Raw genomic sequence first — 23,298 nt, 5'->3', positions numbered from 1 at the left:
CTAATGGCAAGTCTGTACATGTAGCACGCTCCTCGGAGGGAGCAGCAGGTCGCAGGTAGACTCCTGTGGGGTTCCTAACTGCTGCTGAGTGTCTGACTGCTCCTGATAACATTACTAAAACCCCTGGCAGGAGTTAGCTATGACTGAAACCCTGACAGCAGTTGAAGACATTTCACTTTTGTGTTGACCGGTAGGAAAGGTGTATCCTCACACCAACAGAGTGCAAGTTGTGCCAATGTGCTCAAGAACAAGGTTACCATTTAATTAGGACTCATATGCTGCATTTAAAAAAATATTTATTTTGACATTTGCATCTTTTTATTTAGCGACCAAGTGACATAAATAGTGAGTGAGCAGGTATCGCAGCAGACGAGCACGCCGCTCTGCTCTCCTTGGTGCATTTCCTGCTCATTAAGCTCCTGCAGCCTCCTCTGTGTCTCCTCCTCCACCTCCTCCTTTGAGACGCTGAATGTTCCTCCACACCGGCAGCTGTAGCTGCATTCACACTCATCTAAAACAACAACGCAAAAGATCAGTGACGACAACTGCTAACAACTGATTCACAAATGAAATTTAACTGATTATAGATTATAAAAACTGGACCAGAATATCAGAAGTCCTGAACAATTCATACAGTTCAGAACTGAACTGAAAATTTTTAATTTTCATGGAATATTAAACAATTACTACAGATGTAGTATTACATGACTTTATGTAGTGCACCAATGGAATTTTGTCTGCACACAAAAACACCCAAACACCCACTCCCACAATACTCTGCAAAATGCTAACTTTTAAATACCGTACTCAACTTATTAAGTCACCTAAACCTGATAAGTTAAATACAAATAGAATCAAGACATTTGTCAGGTTATCAAAATTAATCAGCCAACCAGTGTGTGCAGAACCTGAGTTCATACCTCCATGCTATGTGACGCCTAATTTAAGAAGTGGATGTGAATCTTAGTAGGGTGGTGTGTTTCTCCACCTGTCAGGTGAGACACTGGAGTTCAACCCCCAGCAGGTCAGACTGATTTTTCTCTTATTTATGTTATTGGTATCAGGCACAAATTTCTTAGTTTTAGACAAGTTTTATTTTATGACAGAGCTTTTTAGGCAAGAGTCCTCCCACTGTCAGACTGTAGGTGACTGTGACTTGAACATTTCTAAGTGGCTCACTGTGACAAATGTGGGCGTCCCTGCTGCACAGTTTAGGTCCATATACCCACAGAACCACAAGACTAATAACAGAAGAACTCAACAGTATTGCAGGTATCAGTGAAAGCAAAAATGTAGTTTGTATCACATTTTGACACATAATTCATACATATGCTTTTGGGTGTACAGTAGATATTGATATTTTGCCCAAAAAAGGACTGTCCTTTTTGGATGTTAAACAGTGTTGTGGTACTCAAGATCGGTCTTGGTCTCGATACCGGTCTTAAGACCGTTTTCTGATGGTCTCGGTCTCGTCTCGGACTCGACCGCATTTGGTCTCGGTCTTGTCTCGGTCTCAGGCGCTGAGGACTCGGCATTTTATTTCAAGACCAGTCGAGACCGCAACTGTGAAAATATCACTAAACGTGCAGCATACTGTCCAGTTTATTTGTTAACATCTTTGTTTTCAGTGGATGCAAAACGCACCAATTAAAATCCAAGCAACTACGTGTTTCTCCCCCTCCCCCTCCCATCCCCACCTTTCACTCGCGCGCGGCGCTCCAGGACATGCGCAGTGGTTTTCTCTCAGCGGCAGAAAATGTTTGTCTAATCGTCAGTAATATAATAGCGCTGCATAAATAGTAAGAAATCCGATGGCCACAGCTAACTCAGCATCGCTTCGCTTTCACAGACGGTGGGGACAACATTTAACTATTTTCGTCACTTAGAAAAGTAGCTCAAAGAAGGTAAGATCCGTTGACGTGATGTTAGCAAAGCTAGCTGTACAGAGACACATAAGAATTTGTGATGAAAAAAAGTCACTCACTGCCTGAATTATTGTGCGGAGATGTTGACTGACTTGTCGCATATATGGGACAACGCTATGTCCAAAAGTCTGCAATATAGTGATGTGACATTCAGAAACAGTCGATTCTTCTCCACGGCTCTTTACTTATTAGATAGGACTGGAGTGTCACTCACTGAGAGCCGTTGTTCTATCACATAGCCATACGCTGTCAGAATAGCATACATGCAGTGAGTACCATGCCTGCGCATGCGCATTAAGAAGTCCGACCGTCAGAGGAGTTGTCAGTTCACCACATGCAACAAGTTATGACGAAAATAAGTCAGTAAATTGTTTTCAATGATAACTATATAGATATACATGTGTTGTCATGGTTTCAAAGTGTATTTAAAGCAGGTCTGGCTGCAGCTGGATGCCATACAACTGTTAATAATGATCTACATCATGATTCTATGTTGCTGATTAAATAAAATCAAATGATAATGACAGCGTATGCATGTCTGAGCTAAGCATACGACTATCTGACAACGTATGCTGATCTGACAGAACACCGTGAGTTTGTGCTAAGCGTATGACGACCTGACCTGACAGAACACCCGTTCTTTGTTCTTGTAATGCTCTGTGTACACTGCATAATTATTTTATTTAATTATGTACGTTGATATTTAAATTAACAAATAACTAAAACACAAGAACGAAAGAGCACGCAGAGCATGCACATTGCTCTTTGATTGTTTTTGTTCAAAGTGGCAGCTGTTATGTCTGCCATGGTGTCAGACTACCTGTCTTCATGTACTAGGATAGAGAGTGAAAACAGTCACGATGAGCGCCTTCTGTTTGGTTACTTCTTGCTTGTTGCTCCTTGGTCAGTGTTCGTAGTTGAGCGTTATTTACCGTCAGGGCATTGCCTCAATTGCTATGTTTAATGGTGCAGCACAGTGGTGGTTTCTTACATGAGCAATATGGGCAAATGCCCAGGGTGTTATGTTTTTAAGGATGGCACGAGACCATCACACATTGTAACACAGAAATGGAATATTTAATATTGGTAAAATGTATTAAGTATTTAATATCTAGGTGTTTTTTATGGGAATATGGATCTTTCAGATTATTTTGAGAAGCAATTTCGATCATATTTTACATTTTATTGTATCATGTAGCGTGGGGCGCTGGTCTTGGTCTTGACTCTGTCTCGACTTTCATCGGTCTTGGTCTTGACTTGGTCTCGGACCCTAAAAGTCTTGGTCTTGTCTCGGTCTCGATACACTCTGGTCTTGGTCTTGTCTTGGTCTCGGGTTAGGTGGTCTTGAACACAACACTGATGTTAAATAAGTGTAGTGTTAAGAATATTGCTAATTCTCTGCTAAATCGAACTCTTGCTTATTCTACAGCAGTAACAGTATTGCTGGACTTTTGTTTTTGTATTTTTTGTTTCATATGTTTTGATATTTTCCTATGCATCATTAAAATTTCCAACTCTATTGGCAAGAAATACGGACTTTCAGGCTTCTTTATTTCTCCCGTTGCCATGGTGAATCGTGGTCATTTGTGTTCCTTTGATGAGGGATTCTAATACACTCGCGCTCATACTTAGGTCAGGGGTAATTTGATTCAGAATTGAGTTCCCCTGTTGATATCTCCTGTTCTGAAACTGAAAACCCTGGGTATGACAGAGCTGGGCAGGTTTATTCAGAGTATCTGCCTTCTGCTCAGAGTTTGTTAACCCTCCCTGCCTTTTAAAATGGGACTTTGAAGTAATCAGAATCAAATCCTGATCCTCCCAACTGAGTGTTTAAGCTGTCATCAAGACCAGGCGATGTTTCTCCAATCCAATCATTTTTGGATGTAAAATTTCACATAATTTTTTTTTAAGAAAGTCTTTCCTGAACAGAGTTCATTTCACATTTATATGTGAATCAGCTCATAATACAGTCAGGGAGAGATTCCACTGTTCAAGCAGAAACACATGAATAAACATGTCCGACTTGCTAGAGAAGGTTTTAACGTAACGTGTCATTACCTGTCTCCCATGTCATGTCCTCTAGGTCGACGGTAGAATCTACTGTCCAGTCCTGTTTCAGTTCCTGTGCTGCAGAAGGATCACAGCATGACTTTAGTGTTGAAACAGTAGTAGAGCTAACAGATACACACACATCATCACACACACACACCAGGCATCAGCAGTTAGATGAGACCAAACCATTTCATTGTTCCATCTTCTCTCAGACAGAACAATGAAAATGGCCAGTGTCAGTGGATGGGTGTTCCAGCATCAAAGTGGCCAATAGTGTATTACCAAGGCAACAAGCTAGAAGCTAAAGAAGCAGCAGGAAAATTTTACAGAGGACCGGTGGTTAACATCTTCCCTGCAGCAGTAGCACAAGTAGAAATCCAGATCATTTAGTCCTAACAGACTTGACACAAAATCCATTCTGAAAAGTAGCTGTGATTTATGCCAGAGGTACTTAATGAGCTCAATCTGAACCTCATCCCTTTTAAATTTGGTGTTTATTTACACAGACGCCGGTGGTTAACATGTAGAACAGGTTTGGTTATAGCAACAGTCTGACAAAGAAAAATAGGTTTAAGAGACTTCCTTAAACAGAAACCTTTTAAATGACTTTGAATTGATCAGCTTAATGCAGCGGTTTCTCCCCAGCTTCACCCGCTGCTGCCCAGCCAGCTGGGCTTTTCTACAGACCTCCTAAAGCTCAGTCAGGCTGGATGGGCTGAGACATACTTAGTTTAGATATTCAACTGGATTTAAGTCTGGGTTTTGACTAGACCACATTTAGAGGTTCACTCTCAACTTGCTGCTTTCTTCTCACCCTCTGTTCAGTCAGCCAGTTCCTGCAACAGAAAACCACTCCCAGAGCATGATGCTGCCAACACGAGGCTTCAGAGTACCAATGCTGGAGTCCAGGGGCCTCATGCATAAAAGACTGCGCAGTTTTCACACTAAAACTTGGCGTACTGAAAAATTTAGAAAAGTGTGGCGCACAAAAAAAAATCGGATGCATAAAGCTGTGCACACGCACATAGCCGTGCACCTTTCCTTTATAAATCCTAATTTGCGGGAAATAGAGCGCAGCTGCTGGTCCGCTCTGTTGCTACCCACTAATACATATGTAAATTAGTATAAATACCCGGAAGTCTGCCACCACGTGAAGCAATAACCATGGCAATGTCCTTGTTTGAAGCAGTTTAAGTATTTATAATAATATTAATTATATATTTTATTTAAAAGGTGCTTTAAGGGCACATAATGTCACCTCACAAAATAAAACTATAATTTAAAGAAAAAAAAAAAAAAATGAAAAAAATACAAAAAGAGATTGTGCAAATGCCTTTTTGAACAGCAAAGCGTTCAGCCAGGATTTAAAGACAGACATAGAGTCAGAGAGTCCTTTGAGTGGGTAAAGTGGACATTTATTCTAAATAGCAGAATCATGTGCATAAGTTTGTACATTAGAGATGCTTTATGTCCATTAGGTGCATTCACAAAGTGGGCGGCTCGACTGAAGGATGACTGCAGCTGGACCGGTACCGGTACCGCACGGCTCCTTCTTTAGGTTTTGCTCAGACTGATCATCCTGGAGCTCTGAGTAAAACCTAATGGAGTCGTGTGCAGATCAATATGATCTCTGATCAATCGCTCCCTCTGAATCCTTCTATTGGCAATTTGGCCATGTTCTCCATCAGAGCCAAAGCGCTCCACAATTATGCGGCTCACCTCTGCGCAGCTACTTGTATACATGTGATTGCATACATACCTTGATCACCTTAAAAATAATCAAACCTGTTGATTATTTTTAATCAGCAGCAGGTTTGGGTTAATCTGCTGATCCAACCCCGTTTCCTTTTTTTAGTGACAGTGAAATGACCCCCTAGATGCATTCCATGCTCTTTGGCTCACAGACCAATGCGCTACATCTTAAATGAGACAAAAACTGAGGAAAAGTACTATTTACATTCGAGCAAGGTTTTCACATACTTTTATTTTTATTTTCTGTACTTTATGTTCAGTTAGCTTATTATCTGAGGAGAAATGCGGCTCAGTTTTTACGTTTAAACAATAAAATATTAAAATCATGAAAAACATCGAGTTTGATGGTTCTTGTCCAAATAACACTGAATGTCGTCAGATTTCAGTGTATTTAGGTGAGTTTTGACGCTTTGTGGTTTGAAATTGTCCACAAAAAAAGTTTGCGTGGCTGCCGCACATTTTCACGCCAGCAAAAATGTGTGGGTATATTTACACAAACTTTGACGCAAAGTACATTTTTATACCTGCAAACTTGTGCGTAAAATATGGTGCCACACATTTTTTTGTGCGCACGCACACTTTATGCATGAGGCCCCTGGTGATTTTTGTCCAGGTTTGATGCTTGAAGTCCAGGTCAAACCGGAGGCTTTAGTTTTTCTGGTCTGTTTTTGCAATAAACAAACATTTCATGTCATGTCCAATCAACCAGATTTGTAATAACTGGACTTAAATTAGGTTGGAGAAGCAGCTGAAGGACGGTCAGTGTTCTACCAAAGGGCAAGGGACATTTATGAATTTGACTTCTCTATTTTCTGAGAAATGTGTTAAAAACTTGAAAAATTTTCACTTTATCATTGTGAAGTTTTGTGAGAAGAATATTCAGGGGAAAAAAAATCTGTAATCAGTTTTAAAATAAAGCTCTACCATAAACTGGTAAAAATGTTAAATGCTGTCTATTAAATTCTTGATGCACTGTACTTGTATAACCAGAAAGATGGCCAACATTAAGAGACGGCTGGACAGATTGAAAATAAAAATGGACAGGTGAAAAGACAGCTGTTCACACATTTTTACAACAATTCACTGTTGAGAACAAGGTGATTATCAAGCTGAACCATTGGATGGTGATAAATACTTTGAAGCACTAATAATTAGTGCTAAATTTGGTGTAGGTCTTAATTAGTGTTGCACTAAGTGAAGAAAAATGACTGCTAATCTAGTGATAATTTGCACTAGAACCAATGATGAGGGGCAGCAGTAGTGAGATTATTAGCACTGTTGAGTCTCACCAGGAAAGTCCCTGGTTTGGTTTGGGGGTTGGGAGGTGTTGGAAGGACTCGGGGGGGCATTTGTTTACTGTAAAATATTAAGACTCAATTTTTTCAAACTCCTTAAATGAAAATATATGACCTATCATCATCTCAACAATAAAAATCTCATTGTACAATTTTCAAACAAATAATTAGCATTTTATTACCTGAAATAAGTATTTGATCATCTACCAAATCATTTTATCTCTAACAGACCTGATATCCTCTGTCTGTTTGAACTTGTTAGCTTAATAAGAGACACCAGTCCACACACTCAATCAGACTCCAACTTCTCCACCATGGGGAAGAAGTCGGAGTCTAAGGACAACAGGGAGAGAACTAAAGACAAGGCTGGACAGGCTGACAGGTGAACAGGCAAACAGCTTGGTGAGAAGGTAACAACTGTTGGAGGAAATATTAGAAAATGGAAGAAACTCCAGATGACTGTTAGTCTCCCTCAGACGGGGGCTCCAGGTAAGGTTTCACTTTGTGGGGCAGGGAGGTGGAAGCATCATGCTTTGGGGTGCTTGCCTACTAAGGATACAGAATGACTGCATCGTCTATAGGACAGACTGGACAGGGTCATGTACTGTAGGACTGAGGCCTTGAACATGGGTCATGGCTGGGTCTTCAGCCCGACCATGACCTGCTGGATTTCCTTAGAAACATTTGAAACTCATTTAATTAATTAGTTGATAACTAGGATCAATTGGAATGTATGTACGATTGAATTAAAATAATTTTTTATAGCGCTTTAAGATGACATTTGTTGTGAATTGGTGCTATATAAATAAATTGAATTAAATTGTTTGATGTGAGAGTCAGAGTCTCAACCATGTTCACAGAGTGTGAATGTTATGACGTCATCAACGTGTGAATCTGTTCAGACGTCATCTATAAAAACTAGAGAGGCAGTGACCTTTAAAAACGACACACTGTTCTGAGAAACTCCAGTCAGATTTTTGTTTTGAATGTTTAAAATAAATAATTTGTTACTTACTGGCTTATAGGAGAACAAAGTGAGATCTTTTTGGATATGAAATTATGAAAATATGTATTCTTAGCAATATTTATAGTTTTTTGACAAAAGAAAAACATGAAAATGAGATTTCCTGATTTTCTATTTGTATTAAATTTACAAAATACTCAAACATTTTCCATATTGTCATGATGGGGTACTTGTGTGTGCAACGGAGGAAAGATTATTTAATACACACAATGTAGAAAACCTGAGGCGCTGTGAATACTTTGTAGATAAAACCACTGGATAGTAACTGATTTAACTTGACATGAATTTATTTACACCACAAACATGAATTATTTTAAGATTTTTCAACTAGTTTCTGCCTCAAAATATTAAAGAAAACACTGAAAGAAAGAAGGAAAGGGAACTTGTTTGGTCACTGGGTGGATTCCAGTTGGAACGATCTCCTTTTAGCAGGAAACCACAGTTAAATAAAATCAGTAAAACCAGAGGACTAGAGAAGTGGATCAATAAAATTGATCCACTTCTCTGGTTGGAACTGTAGACCAGAAAAATATCAATCAGAACCACAGCTTATGCTTTATTCTAGCAAATCTGGGGAAGATCTGCTAGCTGAGATCAAACATCTGATCAAGACTTCAAGAAGACAGTTGAGAGCAGGAAGCAGAGCAGTTGAAGCACCATTCACTCATCTGATCAACAGATATGTGAACAGGACATGCTGGAGGAATGCACAGTCAGTTTTACCTAATAAACCACAAGTTTACATACACTGAATAAGAAGACACATCCACATTTATTTCCTCAGTGTCTGCAGTTACAGTGGCTGCAGAAAGTATTCAAACCCTTTAAAAGTTTCACTCTTTGTTTCATTGCAGCCATTCAATGAAACAAAAAAAGTTATTTCTCATGAATGTACCATGAGAAAGAAACAAGATTTCTTCTCTACATTATGTTGGCTGATTTTGTAAACTTCAGGTTAGCTTGGAAAATGACTTGCAATATAATTTTTAAAATATTTCCTGCAACATGCCAACAAGCATAGAAGAAAGGCTGCTTAGCTAAATATGAACCCACTGATTTGAAAAGACAGCCCCAATAGGGGCTTAAGCAGAGCAATGCTACAATATTGCAACACAGCCAAATATGAAAATATTGAATATTCAAAAGCAGCTGTCTATCTCTAATCAGAATGAGATGTGGCTGATGTGTCTCTAGAAAAACGCTGAAGTAACAACAATATGAAATGAAATGGTCACCCTCACCTCTCCTCTGCAGGTCATATTCTCTTCTTGTGGTTTGGTCACCAAGAATCTTCCAGGCTGCATCAACTTCAAGAAATGTTTTCACACTAGACTCTGCAGAGTTTTCACCTCCAAGACGGTCTGGATGGTACTACACACACACACACACACACACACACGCACACACACACACACACACACACACACACAAGTATTTAAACCCTCAAAGATATTGTTGCAAATTTCTGTAACTTTGGTGAGGGAATAAGAAGGAGTAGGTGGGGATATGAACTCAGATATCATGTCAACAAAATATCAGGATCAGCAGTTAGATTTCAGGGTTTCCCCCAGAAAACTTGCCAAGCCCGGTGGTCAGGGTGCCGAGGTGGTCCACCGGAGGTCCACCGTGTTTTTGTATTAAAAGATGTTGAGGTGACAGGAAATTTAAAAATATCACTTGATAATTATATGTTACAGGAAAACATCGCCAGTGAAACACTACTTAAAACCACAACTAGTCTTAAAAACAACAAATCAAAATATACAATTAAAATGAACATCAAATTATTTGCACTTTTGTTTAATCCAAATCAAGTCAGCAGCTCCATCAGGCCCCCCAGGGCTTCAGGGGCCCCATAAATGCATAAAAATATTAATTTTAACACAGACCACAGACACATGAATGTAACACTTGTTTATTGAGATGATCAATGCTGCTAAATTTAATTCAATTGTTTAGGCATACATAAATTAAAATATTTTAAATTGTTTAACATTTAAATGTAAGATTTTAAGGAGCTGGCAAGTTTACATTGTAAAAGTTTCATAGTTAGATTGTTTTATTACCATAGCAACAATCTGATGCTGTAAATTTAATCTGTGAATTTGAGCTCTGTTTGTTCACAAGTACAAATGAGTAAACTACGATTATAACTCAGTGCTTTTTAGGTTGGCCAATTAAACTACTCCCCCTCTGACTAAATCCAACACAGAAGCTCTTAGAGGTGCTGATGTTTTTAGCAACAAAGGGGCCCCTAAATCAAATTCTGCTCCAGGCCTCATACAACCTTGGACCGGCCCTTTAACTAATCTGCTGCGCAGTGCAGCAGATTAGTTAAATCTGCTGCACTGCGCAGAGATGAGCAACAAACAGGAGATTTAATTCAATGCTGCTATGTGGCTTTAGTAGTTGTTCCATTTCATGTCTGTTGAGTTTTTAATAAGCGTCACAGAAACTATTTTGGTTGGTCAAGTTTATGGGACGAGTTTCTCAGATCTCTGCATCGCTGCGCACATTAACTCTGTCTGACTAAGAAGACAAAGCATTTGATACAGTTTGATGCATTGTGTAACCAGAAAAATAATACTCAAAATAATAATATAATAATATAAAATCAGCGTGATGCGTTACAGACAGGAGAGTGCAAAAGCTCCTCACCAGGCTGAACCTGCATGATCAGGTTAGCACTAGTTCGTCAACTAATACACCGGCCAACCAGGAACACATAAATAAACTTTATCAGCACAGGCAGAGCCAAACGCTGGGCAGCGTGTTGAGATGGAAAAGCCGCACACAATTCTTTGTCCACGAATATAAATCATTCTCACTACTCGCTCAACGCACCTCTGAAAGCGCGACTACAAGTTATTCCTGCAGTTCACGTAGAGCTGCGCAACCACAGCTAACCAGAGTGGTGTTTAAAGTCCTACCTTGATCAAAAACTCTGGAAAGAAACATAATTCCTCACAGGGGGTTGATGTAAATATCCATACAGGTCAGCCTGTGTCTGCGCTGAGATAAACTTAATCCAGCTACTGCAACGCGCGAAGCAACACGTAGAGGCACCGGCAGTGTGATTGGTCCGGCTTCAAATGCATAAACTATAAATCTATCTTCTATAAACATCTTTTAGGAATAAATCTGCTCTGCCATTGAAACGCTTGCAATCTGGCTTAAAAAAAAAGGTTTGTTTTTTTTTTTTTAATTATTATTTTCCTAAAAACATAAACAATACAGGCTTAGCCTGGCGGTGGCGCTAGTAAAGGTTGGCGGGCTGCCAGGCCTATAATAGACTGGGGGAAACCCTGGATTTAGAACCAAACAGTTTTCCGTTTGGTTCTAAATCCAAACGGAATTTAGAACCAAAATTCCGTTTTGTCTGATTGGCCTGCTCTAATTTTGGCCAATATAATTTTTTTGTATGAGATGTTGACAAATATAGCAAGAAAGTTGCTGAGTTGGCAACAGTGGGGTAACTATCGTCATCTACAAATTTCTCTCACAGCAGAGCAACAGAGAACAGAGGTTAATTTGTAGTCCTTTGTTGGGGTACATAAGAGTGGTGGAAAAGATTGGCTTCACATGCAAGTATCAGTCAATCACCAATTTCCCAAAATTAAAGAAATTGGCACCAATAAATTGGCTGGCAGATAAATCAGTGCACCCCTAATCAAAATATGACAAAATATCAACAAAAAGGTGGGAAGGAACAACAGATTCTGTTTGGTCTTGGTGTCACAACACCACCAGAGCAAACATGGAAAAACAAGTAATATAATAATAAACAACAACAACAATAATAATAATAATAATAATAGTTAGATCATGACAGACAATGATGGGCATCAGTCCATCATTGGGCTCCTTGTTGAACCAGATTCAACAAGGAGCCCAATCAATCAAAACTGGATCAACATTGTAAAATATATTTAGAATCTTCCAGCAGACTTCCTTTGGTTTTGCCTGAAAAACAAAGGATATTGTTGGAGCCAGCTTCTCCAACAAAGTCACAATTTGAATCTGAACCCAGAGAGACAAACCACTGAGACATCAGGGCCATGGAAACAGTGGTGGCTCAGCCACAGAGTGACCTGAACAGGCACAACAGTCAACAGGCCAAATGGTGACGGGGTTAAAACCCGAGTTGGTTGTGAGTAACAATACCTGACCCAACTGTAAATACTTGTGTCCTGTTTCAACTGAGGTATTTCTCCTGACACAATGACCAGCTGGATCACTTCCTGTGGTGAATCCTACCAAATGTTACTTTAGATTTTGGTCAGGTACTTTAAAAATATTACAAATTAATTTGGGAAAATGTTGAGTTTAACTTTCAGGGTGAGAGACAATAACAGCCATCTTGAAAAGCTTAATCTTTCTTCAAATAATCCAAACACTCAGTCTGGATTTTCCTCAGCATTCCCTATAAAACTGTTACATTTCATGTTTGTTTAGGTCTTACTTCATTATTAAATATGTCAGTGCAAACACTAAAATAGCAATTACAAGTTTTTAGTGGTAAGATTCAAAATAATGCTGGTCAAATAAAATTTTAATACTGTGGATCTGAAAATAAGTATTTTTTCAATATATTCACCTCATTCCTATGAATGAAGTGTACAGATTAGGCTGCCTGACAAATAAAAACTACCTCCAGACAGGGATTTGATAGCTTTAGACAGATAAAAAAGATAACATTTATTCAGGAGCATTGGTGTGATTAAATCATATAATATATATAATTAAGGAGCCTTATGATTTGATGCAGTTAATGAGCTAGCATTTATGAGAAATTATTCTTTATATTTGGAAAATGATTTTTTTTCTGTTCGGTAAAAAGTTGATACAGCTAGCTAGAAACTAGCAGGGAATGCTGGGTAAAGGAACCGCTCATTAGCCCCTCGTTTCCAACAATGCAGTTAATTTTCTTGTCAGGAATCAAGACATGTGACAAAATACTGGCAGAACATTATTAGCTCACCTCTTCTTGAAAAAAGGGAAAAGATATTATTTCTGACTAAAATTTACCATTAATAGCAAAGTAGAAAGTAAGAACAAGAAATGGCTTCCCACTTTGACACTACAGAAATGTGTAAAAGGCATGAATGTAAAGTAGGAAGTATGATGCAACTGAAATCACCATCAGAGGCAGCATCAGACGTTTATCAGAAAACAGTGAATTAACAGCACCATGAATGAGTGAATACTGGATCATATTTTAACATCACATTGCAACAAACATGCAACAAACATGTTGTTGCATGTTACATGAACAGATGGATTGAACAACATCTGTTCAATCCATCATGTGAACATGGACCACCAGCTGACCAACAAACACACGGTAAGTCTGGAGGCACTGATAGATCCACAGCTCTGCACCCATAAATCAGCCTGATTTCTTTCATTTTGGGAGAAAGGCTCTGTTTACACATGAAACCGATCTAATCAACTGATCTCAACTACATCTGCAAAACCATAAAAAATAAAAATAAAAAAAGGCCACTGCTCCCTTTTGCTCTGCTGTGAGAGATGACTGGTAGACCTGCCCAGCCCCTCACATCTGCACCTGTATGATTAACAACAGGCATCCCACTGTTGCCAACTTAATTTGTGGCACTTTTTAGACAAAAAAAAAGTATCCAAAATGCAGCAGGTCATGTTTTCTAAGGTTCTGTGGTAGCTGATTAGCCAGAAAGTTGCAGCATCTGCACCCTGCTCTGAAGCACAACCATCAGCTGTGCTGCACACAGACCGGGGCCCTCATTTAGAAAACACTGCATAGGATCCATACTAAAAGTGCACTTTGGTCCAAAAGCCAAAAATGACTTTCACCGAAAACAACCAGATTTAAAAAGCCAGGTGCAGCAGACCAAAAGGCCATTTCCCCTTTTTTTTTAAACTTACACATTGAAAGCATAAAAAAAGAAAATCTAACACAAATGTGCATTGCACAGGCACAGCATGTATAAAACATGATAGGGAATAATGGTAAAAGGAGAAAAAAAAGAAAATTCTGGTTACATAAATATCACAGGAAGGAAAAAAGAAAAAATAATCTTATCTTTACATTTACTTAATTCATTTTGAATTCTTCATATACACTTGAGAGATTCAAATTATGCCCTATATATAAAACCATTTAATCAAGTACAGTACTTCTTGTTCTTAATAAATCCTTCCATATAATTCTCTGAGGATGTAATCCTCTCCATTTCAAACTCCTTTATAAATCTTATATTACCATCTTCCTTTATGGAAGATGGTAATATAAGGCATTTGTGGAAAAAAATGTTGGCGGAAGTCTCCTCTGCAGTTTGTCACAAACCAAGCTGGAACACAAACATGTGAAAGAATATGCTCTGGTCAGTAGAAACTATAGTCAAACTTTCTGACTGACGTGCAAAACACTTTTTATATAAGAAAACTAACACTGTCCTGAACACACAATCACCATGGTGGTGGAAGCATCATGCTGTGGGAATGAACAGGAATGCTGATCAGAATTAATAGGAATATAGGTTAATGAAGCGAAAATTAAGACATTTTCAGGAAGAAAACCTGTTAGGGGCTGCAGAATGTTTGAGACTGGGATGGTGTTGAGGGGAGAAGGGAGGGGGGGGCAAATAAAATGACTCAACTCACTACCAAATTAATCAAACGGTAAAAATAAAGTTGATTGACATATCAATTGATATCCTCTGTCCTACTAAATATCGTGGCTTAAGCAGTACTTTGTGATTGTGATATTACACACACTAATATTGTCATGACTATGATTCGTCAAATTAGTGCCAACCAAAGCAAAAATATTTTTCTAAGTTAGCAAGTCTGAATCGGAGGAGTGTCTGTTTTGATGTCAGTCACAATAGTTGGTTTTCATCTTTAACACTTTTCATAAATCATGATGAAGATCTACTGAACACAATTCAATGAAATCAATAATATTGTCTACCTTTGTTTCATTTCGTTATTCTAGAGAAAATCATTGACAGGTTAGATAGGAGAACATTTATCCTCAGTGGAGATCTGAGAAACTGCTGATGGGGATTTTTAGATGCTCTATGTTGTTTAGATCTACTTTGGTTGGATGATGAATGTCTGATTTTGTGGCTCAAACCTGTAGTTAAGGGCTGAAAGAACTGCTGGACACTAAATGAAAACAGGGAATCCTGATTGACAAAACTTCAGGTTACTGGAGTGTGTGTCTGTAAGTCTGCTTTCATCCAATAGAAAAAATGTGCTCCAACGTTCATTTCCTAAAGTGTCTTTTCTTCCTCCCATGCAGAAACAAGGCTGGGAGAGAACCGGTAGTGAAGGATGTAAATCCGTTTTCTGACCTTCAGAGCCAGCTGCTGGTATCTGTGTCTGAGCTGCTGCAGGGAGTCCGACGGGCTGCCGCCGAGCACAGCATACAGGTCCTGCTCCGGATCACACATGTCTCTGTAGACGCGCAGAACAACGCCTGAAGAGGGATTCACACAGATAACCTCAGGTCATCTCCACCTTCTACCTGGATGAGACGACAGCAGAACCCGAGTAGAGCTGCCGGAAGCGGAGCTGGTCAGTAAAATGTCTGTCACAACTCCGCCAGACTCTAAGTAGCTAGCTGTACTTACTGGGGGTAGAAGTCCGGCTGGAGCCGTGTCATCAACCCAGAACAGAAAATATACACTGTAGTTCTAAAACAAATGTTCACGTATTAAACAAAGAGAAATTATAAAAAAGGACGGGCATATTGTCCGTCGGTGTTTAAATCTCGTGAAAACGTCGTTAATCCTTATAGTTCCGCTAACTGAGGTAAAAAGAATAGTTCCGGTCTTTCAGACAGATAGCGTTCAGTCCTACAACTGATTAAGTTTTATGTAGAAAATTAGTAATTAGAAATATACTGGAGGATTTAAAGGTGAACTATTATGCTTCCTTGAATAGTAAAAGAACACATCCAAGAAAAGCAATTTTAAAGAAATGTTGGGGACATAAAACACATTTTTCCTTTTTGATCTGGATTGTCATGTTGAAGCAGGAAAAGCTTTAGAATAATGTCTAATAGTTTCTAACACTGCTATCCCTCCGTGACTCATTTCATCGACAACATACTTTTCTATACAGTAAACCTGAAATTAATTCAAAACAAAAAAGTTAAGTAATAGAAGTATTTAGAGTAACATTAAATAGGAAACAAAGGTAATATTCAAAGATTCTCAAAACTCAAACTTATACCACAACTGTTCAGTGGGGATAAGATCAGGACTGCAGGTTACTCCATCCTTTCCATTTCCAAATTGTAGTGGTAGTCTCAGATAAACCCCAGTCTGTGGTGACGTGTGTTGACGTTTTGCAGGATTCAGTTTGGTTCCTGAGAGTGAAGATATGGATTTTTGCAGAATCTCATCTTGATTCCTCTGTGTTTTGAGATTGGCCCCACCAGTTCAAAACCTTATTTTTCAAATGAGAAAGATGCCACCAGTGTGGGTATAACTCGCATACTATGCTCTGCTTACTTATCAGAGTATTCAGAAGAGTCACAAATTTACATTTACATCAAAGTGAACAAAAGTACTCAGCTGGATAAAAAAAAAAAAGTATTTTTAAGTAGATTCGAGGAGAGAAAAAATCCAAGTGAATAAAATATTTTGAAGGATTGGCTTTTGTAATTTGACCAGGCAGAGTTTCAGTTTATCTCCCATTTAGTCCTACATTAGTCTTCAGCTCCTAGTTGCAGCAAAAACAAAAGCCACAGAGAAACATCTTACATAGGTCTCCTTGTAGGTACCCTCCTTTCTACATGCATTGCCTAAGAACAATTTGAAAGATCCAAATTGTCCTTAGGCACAGCGTGTTTTAAAACCACTCTAAATTTCCTTAGAAATAATTTTGTTAAAATTTTAATGCAATCTGAAACATCACGGTGTGTATTATCTATGAAGGGGGTATACATTAGTTTAAAAATGATGAAGTTATAAGATGGCAAGCAGGTAGAGGTCACAAGAAGACATTTTGCAGATACTGTATAGCAGTGGTCCCCAAACTACGGCCCGCGGGCCAGATCCGGCCCGCCTCCACATTTGGTCCGGCCCCCTGAACAATACCAGAGAGCATTTAGATTTTTTTTCATATACCTTATTTCCCAGACTATAAACCGCTACTTTTTTCCTAGGCTTTGAACCTTGAGGCTTATATGTGGATTTTTCTTCAACCACCAGGGGGCTCTTTAGCAGGAAGTGAATCGATGGAAGTCAAAATTGGACATAAAAGAAAAAACGCCCATTAAAACGGAGTTAGGTTTTAATAGGGAATTGAAATTTGAGAATGTTGTAATATTCTCTTCATTGACGTGAAAAAGAAGATTTTTCAGTTTTTTTAAATAATACTGGGATCATTATGAGAATTTGAGGAATATATATTAGGATCCAATAGATGGCAGTAGTGCAACAATAATGGATGCAAGCTGCTGTTGGAATCTAAAGAAGAAGAAGAAGTAGAAGTGGAAGAAGGCGCCCATTTTCATTTAGCACATGCTAGTAGCAGACACGAAGGATCAGCACTTTTACTGTTACAGTTACCGTTTGGAAACTACCGTAATCAGTTCAGTTAAATCTAAACTTGACAACTTTTTCTTTTTCAACCGTAATAAATGTGATATTCAATTGACCTGTTGTGACTCAAATGTTGGGTGTCCGCCCCCCTCTGCTGCTGCTGCATCGTTATGGAAAACCTGGAGCAGCAGAGATATCAGAGGCTTATATGTATATGTTTACTGGGTTTTTTTGTTTGCTTGTTTGTTTGGGGTTTTTTTTTCAAAAAACTTTGGGGTTGCAGCTTATAGGCTGGAAAATATGGTATTTAATTCATAAATAGTGTTATTTCCTGGATTGTTTTCTGTGAAGAACCCAGAGAGGGTTATTTGATTGTGCTTTCTGGAAATCAATACATTTTTACATTTAGGCACTCCTGCAATCGTCACACTTTTTCTGTTACAAACTGACTCCGGCCCCCCACTAGAGAAGGGGAAAGTTATGTGGCCCTCATAGGAAAAAGTTTGGAGACCCCTGCTGTATAGTATGAAGCAAATCAGTTTTGCACACTACAATAAAGTCATTCGGCAGAAACAACATAATAAAAAAAACATGAAGATATAGTTTTTGTACCATTTTACACTATACTAACATAATGCATATTTAACTGTGGCTGAGTAATTGCACAGATGCTAAACAGTAATATAAGTAAAGTCTCTGATCCCTCAATAATCACTATTTATTGTGCACCAGTTGCTGCTACAAGGACATAATTGAAATGTTATCTCACTATATTTTTTTGGCTTTTACAAAATATGCTTTTTTGTATCTTATGAGACGAGACAATGGATTTTTTTGCATGTAGAAATTTTAACATTCTGTAGTGAAAACCATCTTCATGGTGTTGATTTCTATTGGTGAACCTTTGAAACAACTGCCAGGAAAGAGCAGCATATGACCACCTGCAGGGAAGTCTATGCTGAAAGTACAGATCACAAATGATCTGTTAATTGAAATGGGATCAGAGGAGATGAGGTGACATAATGACACATATGATCTGACTTCCCGTCTGTCACTTCATCACGGTTCTTAACAAGACCCCAGTGATAATGGGAGGGGGTTTGTGGCGTGCAGTGATGGACGTTTTGCTGTTAATTATTTCTTCATTTTGGGTGAATTAAGGCCAATTAGACAAGTGAACGGTGTTCACTGTCAAAGAGAGGGGCAGTGTTCTTTTGTCCTACCTTTAGGTCTCATGCATTTCTGAGATGAATTTTGTCTTTGTGAAGATCTGTGGGGCATTGGCTCGGAGCTGCTGAATAAAATAATATTTTACAGTTACATATTTGAAACACGTGAAGCTTTGGCAAAAGGACAACATGCATAAGTTTCCTTCACAAGGAATAAGATCAGTGGATGGCCAGGTTTCACTTTAAACTATAGTCTTATTGGTTTTATTTAATTAGTTATTTCAGCTGGAGTGAACTGTGTTTATTAGTGGACATTTCCAACATGGTCCTCTAAACCATGTTCTTTAACCCTGAAGAAATTACCATCCTTAACCCACACTTAGACATGGAAACATTTTTCACTCAACTTCAGCATCCAAACAGCCAAGGTGTTTGTATGTATATATGTTTGAGATAAACAAACTACAAAACCAAACCAAATGAGACACATTGACAATCATAAGACTCTCACTGCTCCATTTAGTCTCATTTCTCTGCACCAACTTCATAACAGACAGTTCTAGTAGTCTGGGAATCAACCTTACCATCTTTTTGTTTAGAAGTGGTGGAATGAGGTGTATGTACACCTCATTCCACCTCATTCTCCACCAAAAAGAAAATCTATCAGAATATGCTTCCTTCACTGCTTTGGGTTCAACTTGGGAACATTTAATCCTGTTTTTTTTTTGTGTGTGTGTGTGTGTGTTTTTTTGCACCTTGTAGCACAGACAAAAACTGTAACTAAGGGAAAACCAAGGAAGAAGAAGCAATAATTCTGGAAGAACAGGAGACATCAGCAGTTATAAACGGTGGCCTGATAATCTTTACTCTTTGAATTTGTGTTTTCTGTTAAACCTCCAACGCCACCCTCAGGTCCAGAGCTGCAGGTGGCTCTTAGGCCTTCAAAGTGCCTCTTTATAACTTTGGCTAAAAATGATAAAGTACCAACTAAAATTTTTAAATCTAAATATCTGCCTTTTACTCTTGCCTTGGAAATTACTGGAATGACAAATAAGTATTATCTTATCTTGTCTTATCTTGAGAATTGAGTGCTCTTGTTAGGCAATAGGTGATTATTATGACAGTGCAGTTGATGTAATGATATTAGGAATAAGACATATTACTGCTTTTAGCAGCTGCCCAAACTGCTGCATTTTGCATCAATGGAAAGACTTTCATTGAACTTTTAGGAGACCCAGCTTTATTTACATTGCTATAGTGAAGTCTATATGTTACAAATAAATGCACCAGTAAAGATGCACCACATTTTTGTGCTAATAAAAAAGACACTTTCAGACATATGTTTAATGTGTTTGTCAAATGAAAGGTTTGGTTAAAAATAACTGCAAGGTTCAAGACTGTGGAGGTGTCAGGAATTAAAATCTGTACTAAGATATGATTCAAACCATTAATTAAGCCCATTAATTATGAATGCAAGTATTAGATGGTTAGAGAAGGAAGGGCACATGGGGAAACACCTGAAACTTCACCACCTCAAAGCACTGGTTGCTACTACAAGGAGTCAAATGACATCTCACTTTTTTATTTTTTCCAAAGTATCCTCTTGTGTGTTTTATGAACAGAAACAATGTAATCAGTTTTGGAATAGCTTTTTGAGTTGAGGTTTTTGGTACTTTGAATAACATTGTGAACTTTACTTTAGAAGCTACTCATCCTCCTCTCCAAAACCATGGGGTTATGTGAAAATTAGTGTGAGTAGGAGGAGTGAATTTATTTAAGCTATATAATTGTCTTGTCTCAGCAAGGTTCCTGAGAGAGAGAGAAGATGAATACCGAGGTCTGTTACATTAATATGCATGATTAAAGATTTCTAAGACAGACATGTTATCTTCAGAAGGCTACATCTAATTTTAGAGGATGTGGCAGTGAAGGAGTTCTGGAGGCTGTAGGGCCACAGAGCCTTCCCTGGAGGAAGAGCAGGAGACCAAAAGAACCCTCAAATAGCCTTGTCTGAAGACTGGATTAGAGTGTTGTACAGAGGATGACACCCACAAAGGAGTTCCAGAGATTGGTGAAGGAGTGGAGGTCTGGTGGTGATGGTGGTGGGATCTATCTGGCCTGTCTTAAGCTGAATCCAAGGTAGTGGAGCTTTTGTTGGTACCCAAAAATACTAATGATTCTTACTCCTGAAAGCGACACAGAATAAGTTGTTGGAGCTGCAGCTGCAGACAAGGATATGGGATCAGCTGGGAGTGTGGAGATGCATTTGTTATCATTGGGGAAGCAGATGCTGAAGCTGGAGATGCTGTTGGTGAAAACACATCAGGTGACACTGGAATGTAAGGAGCTAAAAGAGTCACAAAATTCACAAATGCACAGATCAAGATTTACAAATTCACAGCACCAGATTCACAAATGTACAGGACGAGATACACACTTACTTTTGATGCAAACACAAATCTTGATTTACAAACTGCTTCTGGCCTGTGGGTTGCGCTACATTTGTGTGTGAATTTTGAGACTTCTCTGATGTCTCAATTCACACATTTTTTTTTAAACAGGATTCATCAGTAACCAATCGGATAGCTTCTTTGCTTCAGCCAATCACCCCTGTTGGGGTAACCCTAGTGAAAAAAAGTATACTTTTTTAGTATATTTCAAACATACTTAAATTTGTGAAAGTACATTTTAAGTATACTACCTATAATATATGAAGTATACTAAAAGTATGCTTGTACCAATTTCGAAATTAGAACTTTAAACACACTTAAATATAATTGTACCAAAATAAACTTTTAATAAATATATTAAATAAAAGTGAACAAAATATGTATTTGCCCAAGTGTAAACGTACACTCGCTCAAGTGTATATTTCAAATATATTTAAAATATAATTTGTGTATATTTTAAAATATATGCTCAAAATAGAATTTCTTAAAATTCACTTAACGCTACTTTAAATTATTAATTTCAGTATGTTTTAAATGACATCTCAGTGTATACTTTAGGCTAATAAAGTATGTATTTTTAGGTGCCTTAATAATCTTATTATTTTTGTTAAAATGGCAAAGAATAAAAAAAATAATCCTTATAGTGGAACTTGTTTTAATGTTGTTTAACAAATAATGTATTCATGCCTCAACATGTCAAACATTGACAGTTTAGTGACAGAGGTTCTACAACAAAAACAATATTTGTCTTTAACACTAAATGTAGCAGGTATCTTCAGTTTTAAATCTCTCTGAATATGATGTGTTGTTTTCAGTTTTTTAACTGAAACATGGAAGCTGTCTTTACCGAATCCATTTTCAGATATGATGCAAGACTATGGAGTTAGATTTGTTTCACAATTATTCAATCAAAAAAAAAAAAAAAATCACGTCAAATAAAAATAGAGTTGTGATCAAAACTTTTGGATTTTCAAAAAAAAAATGTTTCAAACAAAAAATATTTCAATCAAATTGCAAGAATTATTTTTTTTAAAACAAAAAAAAATTGCTTTAAAAACTTTCCTTTTAATTGAAATCACACATTTTTGTTTGAAACTTTTATTTTTGCATATCAGAATTTTTTGGTTGACAGCCTAAGTTTTTGGTTGAGATTCTAAGTTTTTTTGATGCTCCTGTTTTTTGGTTGAACTCAACTTTATTTGGTTGCGGATCTCACATGAACATTCTGGGCGGGGCTTAAGGACGAGCGATGTAAGACGTGTTCCGATTGGTTAGCGCTGACTAAAGCGGATGACTCCCTGAGATCTCAGAACTCCGTCCCGAACTGCAGGGTTTCGGTGACGGGACACAGAATGTGAATGGTAAGTAATCTTCACAAAACTACACCGTTTAGCAGCTTCTAAAGTGTCCACCCTGTTTCAAAGAAGAAATCTTACACAACTTATGACGACAGTCACATATTTTGTCTGCCGTGATACCCGGTAGCATATTGTGCTAGCTAATGTTAGCACTGGGTAAAGTTCATAAACTAGGCTTGTGTAATATTCGCCTGTCTTTATGTTGAATTTGTTAACCAGCGCACAGGGGCGCAACTACATATTATTCAGGTGGATGCGAAAACATAAATCGGCGCCCCCCCAAAGGAAGGTACTTAAGAGTGAAGGAGCTAGAAAACATACAGTCGCTCAACCCCCTTCGCCCCCACCCCCGAGATGAAGACATGTGAAAGGTAGAACTTGCTACATTTACCATTTACATGTGCGCGAGGTGAATGAGCATAAGGGCGCGGTGAAGTTTATGCGAAGGCATCATCGGCGCGCCGCCCCCTCCAGACGGTGTTTTGACGCCCTCTCTGGTGCAGCGCCCCTATGCGTTGCATGCGCTGCTGCATACCCACTTTTTGCGCCACTGCCAGCGCACCTCTGTCGAGTGGCATTAAGCGTGGAAAATACCAAATGTATCTGGAGGAAATATGTGTTAAAAACTGTTGCGTAATCCTCCTTGTGTGTGTGTGTGTGTGTGTGTGTGTGTATTAACTAGCATTGAAGCTAAAGTGGGAAAACAGCGGATCGTTGCTCCAATGTTATCAGGT

The 23,298-nt window shown here is 38.4% G+C and overlaps 1 protein-coding gene across 3 annotated transcripts; it reads right to left on the bottom strand.

Moving 5' to 3' along the window:
- Positions 1-279: 279 nt before the first annotated feature.
- dnajc24 (DnaJ (Hsp40) homolog, subfamily C, member 24) lies at positions 280-15,817 on the bottom strand. 3 transcript variants are annotated; one of them, XM_014973355.2, is made up of 5 exons: positions 15,668-15,817; positions 15,389-15,593; positions 9,290-9,419; positions 3,984-4,052; positions 280-511 (listed from the first exon to the last, which is right to left on the bottom strand). In XM_014973355.2, the coding sequence occupies exons 2-5, from the start codon at positions 15,485-15,487 to the stop codon at positions 297-299; spliced, it is 513 nt and encodes a 170-aa protein (XP_014828841.1). In that variant the 5' UTR covers positions 15,488-15,593; positions 15,668-15,817; the 3' UTR covers positions 280-296. The 3 variants fall into 3 exon arrangements, with proteins under 3 accessions (XP_014828841.1, XP_014828843.1, XP_014828839.1); XM_014973357.2 differs by having other exon boundaries at positions 15,389-15,513; positions 15,668-15,812; XM_014973353.2 differs by having other exon boundaries at positions 15,389-15,561; positions 15,668-15,808.
- Positions 15,818-23,298: the final 7,481 nt, after the last annotated feature.

The sequence above is a fragment of the Poecilia mexicana genome, unplaced genomic scaffold, assembly GCF_051168715.1.
Source record: "Poecilia mexicana isolate PSO_F unplaced genomic scaffold, ASM5116871v1 scaffold_6, whole genome shotgun sequence".
Classification (NCBI taxonomy): Eukaryota; Metazoa; Chordata; class Actinopteri; order Cyprinodontiformes; family Poeciliidae; genus Poecilia; species Poecilia mexicana.
This window is presented reverse-complemented; position numbering and strand designations above follow the sequence as displayed.

Excerpts from the sequence above, each read along its gene's own strand:
- dnajc24 (XM_014973355.2), bottom strand. The coding sequence starts at position 15,487 with ATGTGTGATCCGGAGCAGGACCTGTATGCTGTGCTCGGCGGCAGCCCG. Across the intron at positions 4,053-9,289 it reads ATATGACCTGCAGAGGAGAG|CACAGGAACTGAAACAGGAC; the intron begins GTGAGGGTGACC and ends ATCCTTCTGCAG. Across the intron at positions 512-3,983 it reads GGACATGACATGGGAGACAG|ATGAGTGTGAATGCAGCTAC; the intron begins GTAATGACACGT and ends TTGTTGTTTTAG.